Consider the following 18884-nt stretch of genomic DNA (forward strand, 5'->3'; position numbering starts at 1 on the left):
GAGACAGTGAGACAGAAGTGAGAGGGAAGACATCTTCTGGGGGGAAATTTAGACCAAAATTAGTCCCATAATATTAAAGGGAATGGAAATAGTTTATGACTTCCTTTGTCTTCAATTTCCTTTGGAAGAGCTAAAAGAGTTATTATTCATTTACCTGGAAATGTTGATCTTCAGTTCCTCCATATGGATGGACATCTGCCTAAGCTGATCCTTTAGAACGCTGCAATTCTCCTCTTTAAGTCTAATTTCTTCTTCTTTGGTCTGAATAGCATCACTGAACTTCCTCTCCCACTTTTTGGCTTCATCTATCACCCTGTCCCGATCATCCTGGAGGGAAGACATGCTCTTAGTGAAAGCTGCCAGCTGGGCCACAGTACTATCCAGGTTTTCCTGAAGTTGCTTAACTTCCTTGTCTTTCTTGTTCAAAGTGACCTGAACCTCTCCAAATGTCTCTTCCAAGTGGACCTTTTCTCTACACAAAGCATCCAGTTTCTCTTGCATATTCTTCTTCTCTTTCAGGTGTTTCTCCTCTACTTGCTCCAGTCTTCGCTCAAGATCTTCATCCTTTTGTTTCATTTGGCTTTTAATGGATTCTTTATTTGACTGAAGCTCCTTTTTCAACTTGAGATTGTCTGCTAGGACCCTTGCTGCTTCACTTTGAGTGTCATCTAGCAGTACTTTGAAGCTAGCTAATTCCGATTCTGCCTTCTTGCGGTGTTCATTGGCTTGAGCCAGATTTTCTTTGGTTATTTCCAAATCTTTTTGGGACTCAGTCTGAACAAATTCTAGAGCCTTAACAGTTCTCTCCAGAGCACTGATTTTCTCTTGGTACCTAATACAGTCCGTCTGCAGCTGCTTTACTTCTTGCTGTTTTTCTTTTAGCAGCTCCTGAAGTTCCTTCGCGTGGCTTTTATTGCCAGGTCCTTTCTGAGCACCTTGTATTTTCTCCATATATTCCTTTCGTATTTCTGATTCCACCTTAGTTTTCTCCTTGACTAACTGTTGCTTTTCTTCTTCCAATTCACTCACACACTTTTTAAGGTTCTGCATTTCGGATTCTAGTAGCTCATTTTTGATCTGGGCATCTGTAACATCCTGATAATAATTCCCAATGCTTCCATTAAGTTCTGCTAATTGATTCATAAGCCTCTCTTCCAAGTCATCTTTCTCTTCTTCTGCTGTCTCCTTTAACTTGGTAACTCTGGCAAGTTCTTCTTGGGTTTGCTGATTTAATAGGTTTATTTTGGTTACTTCTTCCTGAAGCATTTTTAGTTCACCATCCTTTGCTGCTATTTGACTCAGTAAAGTATCTCTCTCGTTTTCTAAATTCTGGCTAAAGTCCTGGTCTTTCTGCTTGCCTTCCTCTAATTCAGTGATTCTTTCTTTGAGCTGATCAATCTGCTGAAGGTAGTTATTAATTTCATCATGTAAGCTGACATTCTCACATATGTCAGGCTTGGCACTGTTCTCTGATAGAGTGGATTCTAAATTTTCAGGCCTTGTGTTCATACCTGGGGAGTCTTGCTCCTCAGCCTCACCTGGAGCAGAAGGGGTTGCCTCTTCAGTGACAGCCAGCTGGTTGTCATGCTTCTCAGTGGGCTCCAGGCTAGCTTGTTTGGATACATTATCTTCTATCTGATGTTTTAAATGTTGAACCTCTTCACTTAAAGAGTCCTTTTCTGCCTTTAAGGCCTCAAACTCCTTAGAGAGGGTTTTATATTCTGTTTTGACCCTTTCCAGCTCCTCCTTCATGTTGGAATTGGAGGAAAGAAGTGCTTCCATACTATCTTTAGATGTATCTCCTGCAGGATGTACCTCTGCTCTAAGCCGTTCATTCTCTTCCTCCAACTCTAGGATTTTCTGCTGTTTAGATTTAGCAAACTTTCTCATCTTTTCCTTCATCTCCTCCATTTCCTGTTCAGCTTCCTGTAACTGCTTTTCTGTTTCTTTCTTGTTTGCTTCTGTGCTTCTTAACTTGCCATAAAGTTCCTGCTTCTCCTGCCTCACAGTTTCCACTACATGCTGAATTCTTTCTGCCTCATTACTAACATTCTCATAGGACTGCAGAAGAATTTCATATTCCTTTTGCAACTCTTGGTGTTTCTCTTGCCACTCAGTGCTTTCTGCAATCTTGGAACATTTCAAAGATTCAATTTCCTTCGTTAAGTTTTCCTTGTCTTCAGTAAGACCCTCCAGTGCTAATTTCAGACTTTCACAAGAACCACTGAGACTTTGATTTTCCATTAAAGATCTGTCCACTTCTGCAATGAGTTTGTCTCTTTCTTCCTGAAGAAGAGCTAACTTTCCTAAGAATACATCTTTTTCTCTATTTTGAGCAGAAACTTGGTTTTCCACATCTGCCAGAGACTTAGTGAGATGCTCAATGGTGTCTCTGGCCAAAGACAGCTCCTCCTGGAGACCTTTGTTTTCTTTTAGTGCTTCCTTTCGGGAAATGAGGGCAGCTTGCAGTTTCCTCTGTATTTGCTGTTTTGCTTTACTTTCTTCTCCGGTCTCTTCTGGTTTCTGCTTCAGTTCGCAAAGCTCCACCTGGAACTGCTTTATCTTCTCATCATGTTCTTTGGCTTGCATTTCCAGCTGTGTATGCAGTGCCTTTACTAAATCCTCTTGTTCTGTTATCTCCGTTTGTACTTTAGTAAGGGCTGTTTCCTTTTCACTAAGCAGTCCAGAAAGGTATCTAACTTCTTCGTCCTTTTTGCTTATGAGTTTTTGCAGTTCATCTAGTTCAGGCTTCAATTCTCTTAACTGCTCTAATCCAGCGATCTCTAGTTGACTGCTTTCCAGTTTTTGCCTCAGGGTTTCTGCGTGGGCTTCAGCTTCACAGGACTCTGCCTTCAGACTCTGGATTTCTAAATCCTGTTTATTTATCTGCTCTTGTAACTGAAATACCTCTTCTGATTTTTTAGTCAGCTCATTTATTGTAGAGTTAACCTTTAACTCTAACTCTTCTTTCTCAGCCTCTATTTCTTTCAGCTGGGTCTTAATCTGGGCAATAGCAGTATTGCCCTGCAGAGCATTTGTATCTCCAAGATGAGAAGGCCAGTCTAGGTGCAAGTCAGACTCTGAAACAGATTGAACAGGCTGCTGTTTTGTGGCTTTGAATAAAGGTTCTTCTAAACCTTGAGTGGGAGAGCCTGGTTCCTGCTGGCCACTGCCTGGGAGTTTTCTGTCCATAGATTCCTGTACTTGAATCTGCAGTTGTTTTAGTTGGTCCCCAATGTTCTCATTTTCCTTGCTCTGCTCATCAAACTGTTCTCGTAAGCGATTATAGTCGTCCTTCTGTTGCTTTAGCTCCTCCCTAAGATGTCTTTCTTTCTCCTGTGCCTTTTTTAGAATCACCTTGCGAGAGGTTAATACTTCCTGTAGCTTCTTTTGAAGTTGCTCCTTTTCTTTTTCAAGGTCCACTATTTTTCCTTCCAGTTCTGGTTTCCAGTGTTCTCCACTGCCTGCACCAAGCGGACTGATGGCCACTGCTTCTTTTACAGGTGCTGCTGAGTCTCCATCACCTGCATCCTTGTTACCTGTGGTTAACTTTTGGATAATTGCTTGGTTTTCAATGACTTCTGCTTGGAGCAGATCTATCTGGTTTGTCTTCTCCTGTAAATTCTGATTCATCTGTTTGACCACAGCCTGTAACTGTTCTTCTATTGCTGCCTTTTCTTCCAAATCCTTCCTAATGTGCTCTAGTTCCATTTCCTTCTCAGATATTATCTGTTTTAAAGACATTTCTATTTCTTGGCACTTAGAAGTCACACATTTTTCTAAGTCTTCTTTGCTTTCTTTATCTTCTTCTACTTCTCTCCTCTCACTCTCATGGAGTAGGATCTCTTTGCTGGGTTCATCTTTCACTTTGGCCAATTCCTCTTCTAATCTACTGACTTTCTGTAGAAGTTCCTTTCTATTAATAAGAGCAGCCTGGAGCTTTCTCTTTCTCTGCTCACTTTCTTTCTTTACAAGGTCTAATTCACGTTGAAGTTCTTCTTTACTTATTAGCCCTGCTGGGCTCAACTCATCAAAATTCTGTTTAATGCTGGAAACAATTTCTTTATCTTCTTCCATCTGCTCTTTTTTGGTCTCTTCAGCTCTGGATAATAAATTCAGCTGTTCTTTAAGAGTCTTTATTTCAACCCCAAGAGAAAATTTCTCTTCATTAAGCTGAACCATTTTCTCCGTCATACTAAAGCTGATTTCTGTCACTTGCTGATCCTTCTCCTCAATGGTCTGTTGGAGTATTTCCACATCTTTCTTTTTTTCTAGTAAGAGTTGATCCATTTTTGCTATTTCAAGTTCCTTCTGTGAAAGGGCCTGTGAAAGTTCTTCCACCTTATTTGAGACCTCCCTCTCACGTTCTGCCCCCTCAAGCACTTCACTTTCCTTCCTCTGCAGCTGGCTCTGCAGGCTTTTGATCAAAGTACTCTGCTCAGAAAACTGAATCTGCACACCATCTAGTTCATTCTGTAAAACTTCAATCTTCACATCTTTAGATTTGGCTTCTATGGTGAGGCTGTGGATCTGTTCAGTGAGCAAGTCATGATGAGCAGTCTGACTTTCATAGTCAAGTCTTCTTTGCGTTTCTGCTTCTGCAAGGCTCACTTCTAGTTGCTGTACCTGAGCCCTCAGATCCGTTACCACACAAAGTTCCTTCACCTGAGCAAGAAGCTGGTCTCTTTCTTCAGACAAAGCAGTGAAAGCATTGTTGGTGTTTTCAGCATTTTTCTTAAACTCTTCAATCAGCTGGGTTAGGATGCCTATTTCCTTAGCTTTCTCATCTAAATTTTTCTCATAGATTTCTTCTGCTTTATGAAGGTTTACCTCAAGCTCCAAAACTTGACCTTTTAGTCTTTCCAATTCATCCTGGTGACACTGACAAATACCTGGGACAGCAGAAGAGGGTTTATCATCATCGTCCTGCTTGGCTGATTTTAATTCCACTCCGGTGTAATTTAAAGATATTTCCTCAGATGGTCTACGCTGGTGTTCGGGGCTCATCTGCTCGTCTTTCTCAGTTGTTGTGAGACTATTCTCTTTATCTGGCATCGGTGGAAAATGCTGCCCTGTATCTTCAAGCAACACTGTCATTTTAACTGGAGGTATTCCTTCACTCTCTATCTGTTTCATTTCTTTCTGATCAAGGAACTCAGGGTCACCTTCTGCCCTTTTGCCTTGAAGCTGCATCTTAAGAAATGCAATCTCCTCTTGAGCTTCTTTCATTTCCAGCAATAAAACAGATAGTTCTTTATGCTTCTGAGTAAATGTGTTTTCCAGGGCATCTTGTCCACTTTCCTCAGCAGAAAAACTGCTTTTGTTGAGCCTGGTAATATCAACCATGTTCACCTGTTTTTTTTTTAAAAAAAATGAAAGAAAGAAAGAAAGAAAGAAAACACCTCAATCAAATGTTTTATAGGAAAGAGCCTAACTAAAAACTGGTATTTTGTGCATTTTACAAAACCAAAAACATTTCCATCCAAATGTTCCTACCACAAAACTGCTAAATATTTTTAAAATCAGTTTTTATTTCCCAACTTGGACCCCTGAGGGCATCCTGTCAATCCTACACTGAAGTCAAGTCATATGCATAAAACCTAAGGAAACCTGGGACTCATTTTCTAAATATTCCTCGCTTGGGAAACTTTTTTCAGATTAAAATTGCTTATTTCTCCTAAGAACTACTTACAAATAAAAAGCGAAGCAAGAAGTAAATTTTTGTTTCATCTCATGCCAAGAAGGAAGTTACAGGATTCCTTTTCCTAAACTATCTATTGGAATAGGAAGTATTAGATAAGATAGCTATTAACAGACAAAGAGATTATTAGACAAGTTGATTAAGATAAAGTACCAGGATAAAATAATCAAAGAAGAGTTCTGTTGGAGCTTGGGAAGAAATTACAGACCCATCTGACAAAATATTAACCAAGTTACTATTACAAAGCTTACTGTATTAGGCTGTTCAATCCATATAAATTATTTCTATAATTGTCTTCCTGGGGCAAAACCAGTGAATTTCATGGTAAATCTAGTATTTTATTAAATGAGTTTGGGGACCATATACATAATAAAATATCCATCTTTGTCAATAGCAGCTTTTCTCCCCCCTCCCCCCAAAAAAATTCCAACTTGATACAAAGGAAAAAAACAAACAAACCAGGGGATTGTCAAACAATGTGGTGGCCAAGAGCACAAGCTCTGCAGCCTAGCTGCCAAAGTTCACATCTCTGCCATTCACTAGCAGAAGCTGGCACATAGTAAGTCCTCAATGAATACTACCTATTATCTTGGTATCACATTCAGCCACTGAGTAAAAGAAAAGAAATCATTACTTTAGAACTATATATTATTCTACAGAAAGTTATTATCTCATCATTTTTCATTAGCACTTCTAATCTTTTAAAATTCTTCACTCTCTGCAATACTTATACTCACATTTCTAGAAACCAAAACTGGACATTTTTTTTAGCAGAGGAAAAGTTCCTTTATAATTTCTTCATGCCACATTATTATTTATCCATTCCTACATACATGAAAAATCTAATATAGTCAGGGCATCACTTTTGCCAGAAGATGGAAATATAACTAACTCCTTTCTCTGGTCTCTCTCATATCCTAAGTATTCTTATTTCCTCTTTACTAACTATCTGTCATGCCACGTCACTCACTCTCTTCCCTTCCAACTCTCATTCTCTGCTGCTCCCTATCCTATCTATAGAGTTCAATTAACTTTGGCTTGATTTTTTTTTTAAAGTCAATGTTATACATCAGAGAGTAGAAACTGGAAACCTTTGCTCTTTCTGGCCACTCTCGCTTTTCCTTCTAGTACTAGTCTTCCCCTTTAGACCGTGCTTACATTTTCTATGGACCCTTTCTATTCACTCTCTCTTATCCCAAGGAATTATCTTAGTCACGCTTCCTTTTACAATTTCTGTGGAGCTTTTTTTCCCTTCCTTTTCCGCTGTTTCCTGTTTGTTCTCCCTTCTGGATATTTTGTTTTTCTTAATAGATTCCCATATTTCTTATCTGCTCTTCCATTTTGAGTTATGTTTTCACTAGACATTAATTGCTAAGCATCTTAAAACATTAAGCATCTCCTTGGCTAAACAAAATTAATTTTTCACTACTAAACTCTCATAATTTGTCAGTAACCATATAATCTTAAAATTATTTTCAAAATTTAGTCCACTTTTCACAATTTTGTGAACAGAACATCATATGAAAACGTAATTGAATGTAAATGTGGAAGTTAACTTTATGCCTCAACGTGGTTAGCCCACAATACTGAGATAATTGGTCAAACATTACTCCAAATGTTCTGTTGAGGTATTTTTAGATAGTTGAGATTTAAACCAGCAGACTCTGAGTAAAGCAGGCTGCTCTCCATAATGTGGATGGGCTTCACCTAAGTGGTTAAAGGCCATAACCAAAAAAAGATGGCCCTCCTCCAAAAAGAAGAAATTCTGCCTGCAGACTACCTTCAGATTCAAACTGCAACTTCTCTGGGTCTCCAGTGTGCTAGCCTACCCTGCAATTTTGAATTTGTCAGCCTCCACAATTACATGAGCCAATTCCTTAAAATAAACCCTGTTTATATATATTTCACTTCCTATTAATTCTGTTTCTCTAGAGAACTCTAATACAATAAGTAAGCAGACACTATTGTAAAGAAGTTAAATTATTCCTCAAGACCATTTATGAGTCTATCACTCACTTCTTTTCTTTTTTTTCTGGCCATGCCACATGACTTGTGTGGCAGTTCCCCGTTCAAGAATCAAACCCAGGCCCTTGGCAGTGAAACCATGGAGTCCTAACCACTGGACCACCAGGAAATTCCCTATCACTGGATTTCCTAAATGGAAGGACAATTAAACACAATACAGCCAACAATCATCTTAAATTAGCAGAATTTTGAGCAATCACACATTTCTTATAATGATTTTCAGGTTATAAAAATCACCATTCTCTAAGGATGCCTTTTGAATATAATCCTAAGTTAAACTGTGCCAAATGAGAAGGGGGTGGTGGGGAGAGACTGGAGATTTTTACCTAATTTCTTTACCGGAAAACTTTTCTGAGGTGGGCAAAGAAGTTGAGATAAATGATAACCCAGCATGCAAAATAGGCTATCAAATCCCAAATAAATGCTACTGTACTTGCATTGGTTCAGGACAAATAAAATGTCCAAATATTTATAAACAAATGAGAGTAAATGAGAAATAATAACCATTACGACTCTCTTAAATCTCATTTTCTAGGTAATGTAATTCTCTGTCGACATTAGAAAACTATACAAAAGCTTAGGCTTGAAACCACCTCCCCTGATCGAGCTCATATTCTCATTATTTTAAGAATGCATCACTTACCTCATGGACTTCTCTGTCTACCTCTCCAGTTCTCTTCTGAGACTCCAGGAGAGTAATCTGAGAGGATAGTTTTTCTGAAAGTCACAAAATAAATAGCCTTAGAAGGTAAATGTAGAAGTGTTTGAAAAAAAACCAAACAGAGGTATGATTGTGTGTGAGGCTATTTGAGATGCATGAAATAACCAAGAGGAAAGAACAGACTAGTTTGGGGGAGATAAAACAACTTATTTTATTAAAATAAAGAAGTGGCAAAAGATAATGAAAAGATGAGATATAAGATAGAAGGGTAGTGGGTGTTAATGATTAACCTGAGTGAAGTATAATAAATAGTGGAAAGCTTTAAAGGGGGGGGAAAAAAAAGCCAGAGCACATGACAAAAAGCAGCTATTTCTGCAGCATAATTTGGGAATTCTAGGGAAATAAATGTAAATTATCTATAACTTTTCTGTGTTCATATTATACATCATGTATTAATATAGCACTTAAAATGTCTTCTACATTTTTTCACATATGTTCATAAGGACATCAAATTTTAGCATGGAAAGGAGCTATCCAATCTTTTCAATGACCATATGAGGAAACAAAGAAATGACATGTCCTACAGCTAGTTCATACGGCTAGGATCAGAACTCAGTCTTCTGAGCTCTCCCCCATGTCTTATTACAATGTGGGTATCTAAAAACGGTAGTAGTACCTTGGAGGATGAAAATATTGAGTATTAGTAAGCTCCCAAGAAGTTTATACTTTTTCTGAGAAGCTAAGACAAGTATACGAAACAAACAAAAAAGCTCATTTTTTACACTACATCCAAGTGTTTTAATATGACTGACATGATTTGACCCTACTTATTCTACAAACTCTATACTGCCCCCCTTTTGCTCACTCTACTTCCAAGAACACTGGCCTTGCTTCTATCTGAAAACATATCAAGGTTTATTCATACGTCAGGGTGTTTACACTGCTCTTCCCTGCTTGGAATGAGATCTGCTCAGTCTCTTTTGTGTGGCTGTCCCCTTTTCATCATTCAGGTAACCAGTGATCAAAGAGGCCTACTCTGACCACTCTGACACTGCTTTCTCCTTCCCCCAGACACATGTGCAGTAGCCTGTTCTATTTTCATCCTAGTATTTATCACTCTCTGAAATTTTCTTATGTATATACATGTTTATGGCCTGTCTTATCTTCTAATATGTTTGGAGCAGTATCCTCAGCAACTAGAGTAGTCCCCAGTACACAGGAAAGATATTTGCTGAATGAATAAATGAACATTCATGAAACAAATGAATTCAAGACTGTATATAATATGTTCAGACATTTCATAAGTATTTGAGGAAGGAGCACAGTGGTAGAAATGGAAGAACAAAAGGTGAATTTAATATTAATAGAACATGACTCATAAAACAAGGGTAACCAGACATGAAAACTAATACAGAAAACCTCAGGGCCAGTGACCCCTGCAGTAAAGAGCAAAGAGAATGGAACTCATGTAACCTCTAAACCATAATAAGCCACATAAAAGTGACAGAGACTGCTTGCAAAACTGCAAAATAAACATCATGGATAAGGTCTCAGAGAAGTGGTTTAAGTGGGTTGAATAACAAGTTGAATTTGCAGTATTCTTTATCAGCAATGGTAGGACTAGTCTAATAAAGATATATGATCCCTATATACCTTAGTTTATAGCTAAGTGGAACTGTAAAATGGTTAAGTTGGAAATGTTGGTATAGACTTTAGGAAATGGTATATACTTTACTTGGTATTCATTCTCACTCTTAAAGCACAGTAGTCAGTCACTCCAGGATAAATTAGATAAGTGAAGCATTATTAACTACAAGTTACTAAAGCTATACGGTCCTTGTGAAGCAGGTGACAAAAGGAAGGAAGTATATCTTCATTCTTACTAACTGTTCACACACAGTTCAATAGAATAAAGCGCTAAATTTAGTTCAATCCAACAAAACTTTATTCAGCAGTCACTCATTTTGCCAGGTACTATTCTAGTTCCTGGTAAAAGGTAAAGCAAAAGATGGGAAAAAAAAAAAGACCCTTGCCCTTGAAAATGAATTTTAGAAGCACAAAAATGCATTTAATCCAACTTTGGGAGATTAGGACCAACTTCTTAAAAAGCTAATGCCCTAGTTGAGGCCTGAAAGATGAGTTCAAGAATTAGCCAGGCTAAGAAAAAGGATACGGTTCTAAGCAGTATATAGCATGAGCAAAAAACAAAATGGTTTCTACCTCTAAATCTTTATTTCTACTGATCTCTGTTACCTCCTCCCACAAATTTGTTACTGGAAAAGTTCTTTCTCTATTTTACCTATTTAAAAAGTCATTGTCTTAGTAAGGTCCTATTTGAGCCATACATCTGAGACGATTCCTTGGCCTACTCCAAAATGAATATAATACAGATCTCCTGCAGCATTTAAAGCCCATACTGCAAAATGTTATACTTATGTAAACACTGGTATTGTGTTCAAATTGTTTAATGTGTATTAATCCTAACTTCAATAACTATTAGCTGTGCTAAGATCTTTATTATCATTGAATCTACCTGTTACACATATACAGTGAAAAGTTGTTGGTTAAGAGGTCAGAGAATTATGGTTTTCATTTATACGTACCATTCTCAGCTTTCAGCTCCTCCAGCTCTACAGAATTTAGGAGCAAGACTCCCTTTTCATTCTCTAGTTCTACCACTCTCTTCTGCAAAAAGGCAATACTCTCTTCAGTGACTGCCTAAATTGTAGAAAGACAACAAATTAATGATTCTCCAGTGCAAAACTCTCATCCTAATGTCCAGATAGCCTCTGGCATTTTTGTGTTCTAAAAGTTCTCCAGCCTTGAAAAATACTTTAAAAATAGCATCTACTTATCTGCCTAGGTAATCTTTAAAGCAATGCTTTTCATCTGAAGATAGAAAGATGAAATCTTTCACACAAATTTCTAGTTCACTGGCTTTTGAATTTAAGACCAAAGCCTGGATTTTCCAAGTCTACTGCATACGAAAGAAAATTTTCAGAATTCAAAAAATTAAAAGCACATTATGAGTTCTGGAAAAACTTCAAGTAATCTAGTATGTGTGTAAATGGAGTCTTCAAAGGAAGAGAGAGGTCAGAAAAAATATTGGACTAATTAATGGTAGAAAAATTTCCAGACTGAAGCAAACTATAAACACAGAGATTCAAAAGGCAAATTCCAAGCACGAGAAACATGAAGAAATCTATGCGAAGGCACATTATAACCAAAGTGTTCAAAACCAGTGATAAAATCCTAAAAGCAATCAGGAAATAAAAAAAAGAGACAAAGATTACAGTAGATTTCTTACTAAGGAACAAAATGCAAGAAAAAAGAGTACAGTAATAGCCTTAAAGTATCAAAAGAAAAAAACCTATCAATATAAAATTCTACAGTTAGCTTTTAGATATCTTTTAAAAACAGAGCGACAGATTTCTTCAAACACGCAAGAGCCATAAGAACCCCTTACCAGCAGACTTGTGTGCTCAAGAGAGTACACACACACATTAAAGGAAGTCCTTTGGGCAGAAGGAAAATGACACAAGATGGAAATATGAAACTACACCAGAGTTTGGCAAGGTTTAGAGCCTTCTACCTGTTTTTGAAAATAAAGTTATGGCCTAAAAGCCTAAAATATTTATCATTTGACTCTTTACAGAGACTGCCAATTCTGGATCTACCCTAAAGAAAAGCACCAGAAATGGTAACTGCAATGGTAATTAAATTTTTTTTCTTATCATTTGAATCTCCTGAAAGATAACTGACTAAACAAAAATAAAAATTTTTCTTTATAACATATTATATTTTTGTGTTTTTTGTTTATGACATATGTATAAGTTAAATAATAACTAAGTCCCAAGAATGAAGAAATACAAGTATACAATTATAAGATTACTATTCTACACATGAAGCAGCACAATATTATATGCAGGTTAACTATGATTAAAATGCAACTATAATCCCCAATGGCTTTCCCAGGTTATAAAGAACCTGCCTGCCAATGCAGGTAGACATAAGAGATGTGGGTTCGATCCTTGGGTTGGGAAGATCCCCTGGAGGAGGTCATAGCAGTCCACTCTAGTATTCTTGTCTAGAGAATCCCATAGACAGAGGAGCCTGGAGGGCTACAGACTATAGGGTCACAAAGAGTTGGACATGACTGAAGCGACGAAGCAACAGCAGCATAATCCCTAATGCAGTCACTATTATAACAAAATAAAGAATTATAGCTAATAAGCTGAAAAGTGAGAAAAACAGAATCGTAAAAAATATTCAATCAATTTTTTTAAAGGAAGGAAAAGTAAAAAAGTAAAAGGCAAAAAGTTGGAAAAATGGAAAACAAATAGCAAGGTGAGAGACTTAAAATGGTATCAATGGCAACATTAAAGAAAATGGTCTGAACACTCCAAGTAAAGGGCAGAGACTGACAGATTGGATAAGAAGTAGATTCAAATTCTACACTTCATATAGGCTTTAAATATAAAGACAAAAATAATCTAAAGAGTGAAAAAAGATACACCATGCTAATATTACTCGAAAAAGTAGAATAACTATATTAATATCAGACAAAAGTACATTTCACAGCAAAGAATGTTACCAAGGATAAAGAATATCATTTCATAATATCAATGGGTCACTTGATAATCAAGAAGACATAAACATCCTAAATGTTTAAGCCCCCAATAACACAGCTTGAAAATATATGATGCAAAAACTGATAGAACTGTAAATAAATCCACAACTATGAGATTTCAATACTCCTTTCAATAATTGAGAGAACAAACAGGCAGAGAAGCAGCAAAGATATAGTACACTTGAATAACATTATTGACTAATTTCACATGATCGACATTTATAAAACATTCAAGCCAACAACAGCAGACTATTTTCAAGTACATATGCAGCATCAACCAAAATAAACAATATTCTGGGCCATAAAACAAGTCTCAATCAATTCTAAGAGTCAAGTCATATAAAGTATGTGCTCTGACCACAACAGAATTAAAATAAAAATCAATAACAGAAAGACTTCTAGATGTATCACCCCCAAATATTTAGAAACTAAGTAACCCAGTGGGCAAAGAAGAAATTAAAAGAGAAATTAGTATCTTTAACTGAGTGAAAATGAAAATACAACCAAATTTGTGGGATGCTACTTAAGTAGATTTTAGGGGGGAATTTTTAATGCAAAATGCCTATATTAGAAATAAGAAAGGTCTCAAAGTAATGGCCTTGGCTTTTGCCTTAAGAAGCTAAGAAATGAGGAAATCAAGTCTAAAGTAAACAGAAGAAAGGAAATAAGGAAGATCAAAGCAGAAATCAATAAAATAGAAAACAGAGAACAAGACAGAATCAATGAAGTTAAGGCTGGTTTTGAGATTACTAAAAATTAATAAACCTCTGGACCGTCTTACCTGCATAAGAAAGAAAACACAAATTACCAATATCAGAAATAGAAGAGGTAATGTCACTACAGATTCTATATATGTTAAAAGAATAATTAGAGACTATTATGAATAGCTTTTTGTCTATAAATTTGATACTTTATATGGACCAATCTTCTAAAAGATATTAAAATACCAAAGCTCACTCCAGAACAAATAGATTACCTAAATAGCCAAATAGTTACGAAACAAACAGAATCTATATAGACAAATGCTTCAACAAAGAAAACTTCAAGACTAGACAGCTTCACTGATGAATTTTCACTAAGCATTTAAGGAAAATATAATACCAAGTCTATACACAATCATTCCAAAGAAGTGAAAAGGAAAGAATACTTCCCAATTCATTCTAAAAGGCCAGGTTTACACACAGAGCAAACCCAGGAAAAGATATTACAGAAAATCACAGACAGACAAATATTCATCATAAACACAGATGTAAAACTTTCAAGCAAAATTTTCACAACTGAATCTAAGAAAGCATAAGGATAATACATAACTACCAGGTGAGATTTTCCCCAGAACTCTCATACACTGCTGACAGGAATAGAAAATGGTAATACCACTTTGGAAAACTGTCTGGCAATGTCTGTCTTAAAATCTCTCATATGATACAGACACTTCACTTTTAGGTATTTACTGAGAGTAAAGAAAGCACAGGTCCAAACAAAGATTTGTAAAAGAATATCCATAGAAGCTTTACTTGTAACAGTCAATAATCCAAATCTGCCCATCAACAAGTAAACAGATAACCAAACTGTGCTATGTACAATATTCTCAACAATATAAAGGAATGAACTCTTGCTGCATACAATAGGATAAATACCAGAATAAGTATGCTAAGTGAGAGGAGTCAAGAAAAAAAACCACATACAATTTATTTAAAATTCTAAAAAATACAAACTATAATGACAGAAAGAAGATCAGTGGTTACTTGATTGGGGGGAGATGTGAGAGAAAAATGAAAAGGGATCATGAGAAACTTTGGGGGTGATGAATATGTTCATTTTATTAATAGTGGTGATGGCTTCATGCATACATCAACACTTATTAAGTCGTATACTTTAAAAGTATGCAGATTATCATATGTCAATTATATCTATAATATAGCTATTTAAAAGGAAAGTAAGTCAATATATAAGTAAAAATAAAATTCAAAAAACTTTAAATTACCAAATAGAAGACAGGAATAGAAAACAGAAGGAAAAAAACCCCAAGATGGCATAAATGAAAGACAAATCATTCATATCAGTAATTATACTGAATCAACTCAACACTCTAATGACAAAGCAAAGCTTATGGGAAGAAGTAAACAAGCAAAACTTAACTATATATTATATGCTGAGGATGAGAGGGTTGGAAGGTAACCTGATGACTGAGATGAGATGCTAGACTTCTGGTGTTAAAGATGGAAGAACAACCAGGAACCATGGAGTGTAAGAAATACAGCTCTAGCCACTGGAAAGAGTAAGTACATTAATTCTTCCCTAAAGCCTCCTTTGCAGCCCAACCAACATTGTGATTTCTGGCCAGTGAAACTGATTTTGGATTTCCGATCTCTCGAACTTGAGGAATCTCATAACCTTCTGTTTAGAAGAAGAAATAACCATTTCTTCTGAACAAACAGAATCATTCCAATCAAGAAATAGAAATCAAAATACCAGCCAAGCCACAAGAGAAGGGCATGTGACTTTGTCAGTCAACTCAAGTCATCCTACTCCTGGCTCCAGAATTGAGTTGGAAAAGCCTCCAGATAGTTTCCCCCATAGAAGGCTCCAGACTTTGCAGAGAAAATAGCCATCTCCATCATTCATTCCCTCTCCAAATCTCTGAAACACAGAATTGAAAAGAAATCCAGAATTTGATGCCTCCTTTGTGAAATCCAGAATTTGATGCCTCCTTCTTTGTTCTTCCTCTGGAATCCTTGGCCATTCCAGATCTTCCAAGGACTTCCATTACTATGTTGAATTACTATGTTGAAGAGTAGTGCTAAGAGTAGGCACCTTTGTCTTGTTCCTGATCTAAGAGGAAAATCTTTCAGCCTTTCACCATTGAACCTGATTGTTAGCTCTGGACTTGTCATATAGGGCCTTTATTACATTGAGATACATTTGTCTATGTTTAACTTGTTAAGAACTTATTCAGAACAGATATTAAATTTAGTCAAATGTTAAAAAAAATTGGTCTAGTTTTAGATAACCTAAATAATACTATGATTTAAGTGATGTTTATACAATATTATATTGTATAGCTTCCCTGGTAGCTCTGATGGTAAAGAATCTGCCTGCAATGCAGGAGACTCAGCATCAATCTTTAGGTTGAGAAGATCCCCAGAAGGGAATGGCAACCCACTCCATGAACAGAGGAGCCTGGCAGGCTTCAGTCCATGGGATTGCAAACAGTCAGACACAACTGAAGTGACTTGGAACACATACAAACACACACAAGCTATATTCACCAAGATAGACCATATGCTGTGTCATAAAACAAGTCTCTACAAATTTCAAAGAACTGAAATAATATAGAACATGTTATCTGATCATAATGAAATTAAATTAGAAAGCAATAATAATAACAATGAGATATCTAAAAATAAAACTAAATATGTGGATAATTAAACAACACATTTCTAAATAATCCATGATCAAAGATGAAATCACAAGGAGAATTCAAAAATGCTTCAAAAACTGAATGATAAAAACACAACATATCAAACCATGTGCTTAAAAGGGAACTGTATCCTTTAAATGTTTAAATGACAAAAGATCTGAAGTGTTTGATATAAAGTTATACCTTAAGAAGGTAAAAAAAGAAAAGTAAAACCAAATAAACAGAAAGAAATACCAAGGATCAAAAAACAGTAAAAGTGAAAACAGACCAGTAACAAAGAAAATTAACAAAGTTAAAAGTTGGTTCTTTTAAAATATTTTTTTAAGTCAATTTCTAGTTTAGTCTGATCAAGAAAATGAAGCACAAATCAAACAGTAGAAATTTGCAGTTAGAAGATGAACAAGTTTTGAAGATCTAATGCCCAGCATTCTGATTATAATTAACAATAATGTATTATATATTTCAAAGTTGCTAAGAGACTAGATCTTAAATGTTCTCACCACAGAAAAGAACTGATCATGGTGGAGGTATTCACTAATGCTATGGTGGTAACTCTGTTGAAAGACATAAATGTATCAAATCAACAAGTTGGATACCTTAAATTTCTACAATGTTATATGTTAATTATATCTTAATCTAAAAAAACAGTAATAGGGATTGGGGTAGAGGTGGGTATCACTACAGAGGGTATACAAGCATTAAAAAGATAAAAAGAGAATATTGCAACCAACATGATAACAAAAATTTGACATCTTCAATGAAATGGACAAAACAAAAGAAAAATCTAACTGGTATGAGATGAAAAAGAAAATCTTATTAGTCTCATATCTGCAGAAGAAATTCATTGTCAACTCCAGACCCAGATGGTTTCAATGGTGAATTCTCTCAAACTCTTGAGAAATAATACCAATTTTACAAAAACTCCCAGAAAATAGAACGGAATACTTGCCAACTTGTGTTTCTGATGCCATATTAACTCTAATACCAAAATCTGACAAAGCACTACAAAACAGAGGAAAACCTTCATGACTAAAACCCTTTATAAATACAAATAGAAAAGTATTAAATCAAATTCAGTAATAAATAAAAAGTGTAATATTTTATGACCAAGTCAGGTTTATCCTAACAATACAAGGTTGGTTTAATGTTCAAAAATTAAAGTACTATACCACATTAACAGAATAAAGAAAACCCATGTGGTCATTTCAGTAAGTGCAGATAAGGCATTTGGCAAAATCTAATACCAATTCTTACCAAACTAGGAATTGAGGGGAACAACATCAATCTGATAAAGAACATTCATGTAAGACTTAAGGCTAGCACCACAGCTGATGGTAAGATATGGGATACTTTCCCCTAAGATCAAGAAAAATGCCGAAGGCCCAATATTACCACTTTTATTAAACAATGTTGTGAATGTCCTAGCCTTTGAATGAAAAAGAAATAAAGCCATAAAGATTAAAAAGGAGTAAACTTGTCTTAATTTGCAGATGACATGACTGTTTATGCAGGAAATCCTAAGGAATCTACAGAGTCCAGAGCTAATACAATATATATCAAGTTCACATAAGCAAAATTCAATTGCATACTTAACATACAAACAACAAACAATTGGAAATGAAAAGAGAATAAATTCCATCTACAAAAGCATTAAAAAATATGAACTATTTCAGAATAAATTCTAAAACATGCATAACTCCTCCAAACCAGTGCTGAGAGACATTAAAGATGCTCAATAGCATACATTATTAGAGAAATGCAAATCAAAACCATAATGAAGTATCATCTCACAGTGGTCAGAATGGCAATCATCAAAGTCTACAAACAATATATGCTGGAGAGGGTGCAGAGAGAAGGGAACCCACTTACATTGTTGGTGGGAATGCAAATTGATACAGCCACTATGGAGAACAGTATGGAGATTCCTTAAAAAACTAGGAATAAAACTACCAGCTGCTGCTGCTGCTAAGTCATGTCAGTCGTGTCTGACTCTGTGCAACCCCACAGACGGCAGCCCACCAGGCTCCCCCGTCCCTGGGATTCTCCAGGCAAGAACACTGGAGTGGGTTGCCATTTCCTTCTCCAATGCATGAAACTGAAAAGTGAAAGGGAAGCTGCTCAGTCATGTCTGACTCTTCGCGACCCCATGGACTGCAGCCTACCAGGCTCCTCTGTCCATGGGATTTTCCAGGCAAGAGTACTGGAGTGGGATGCCATTGCAGATGACCCAGCAATTCCATGACTGAGACTATATTCTGAGGAAACCATAACTAAAAAAGACACATACCCCTATGTTCATAGCAGTACTATTTACAATAGCTAGGACATGAAAGCAACCTAGATGTCCATAGACAGATGAATGGATAAGGAAGTTGTGGTAGATATACACAATGGAATATTAGTCTGCTATAAAAAGGAACACGTTTGAATCAGTTCTAATGGGGTG

At 36.2% G+C, this 18884-nt stretch overlaps 1 protein-coding gene across 8 annotated transcripts in view; it reads right to left on the reverse strand.

The window, feature by feature from the left end:
• Positions 1-18884, reverse strand: part of GOLGB1 (golgin B1) — a 77018-nt gene that overhangs the window by 30555 nt on the left and 27579 nt on the right. For all 8 annotated transcript variants that reach the window (XM_042232029.1, XM_042232024.1, XM_042232019.1 and 5 more), the window contains 3 exons: positions 10991-11105; positions 8370-8443; positions 155-5352 (listed from right to left, as the gene is read on the reverse strand). In XM_042232029.1, coding sequence (XP_042087963.1) covers positions 155-5352; positions 8370-8443; positions 10991-11105 — 5387 coding nt within the window. The remainder of the gene's footprint in view (positions 1-154; positions 5353-8369; positions 8444-10990; positions 11106-18884) is intronic.

Source organism: Ovis aries, chromosome 1 (assembly GCF_016772045.2).
Source record: "Ovis aries strain OAR_USU_Benz2616 breed Rambouillet chromosome 1, ARS-UI_Ramb_v3.0, whole genome shotgun sequence".
Lineage (NCBI taxonomy): Eukaryota > Metazoa > Chordata > Mammalia > Artiodactyla > Bovidae > Ovis > Ovis aries.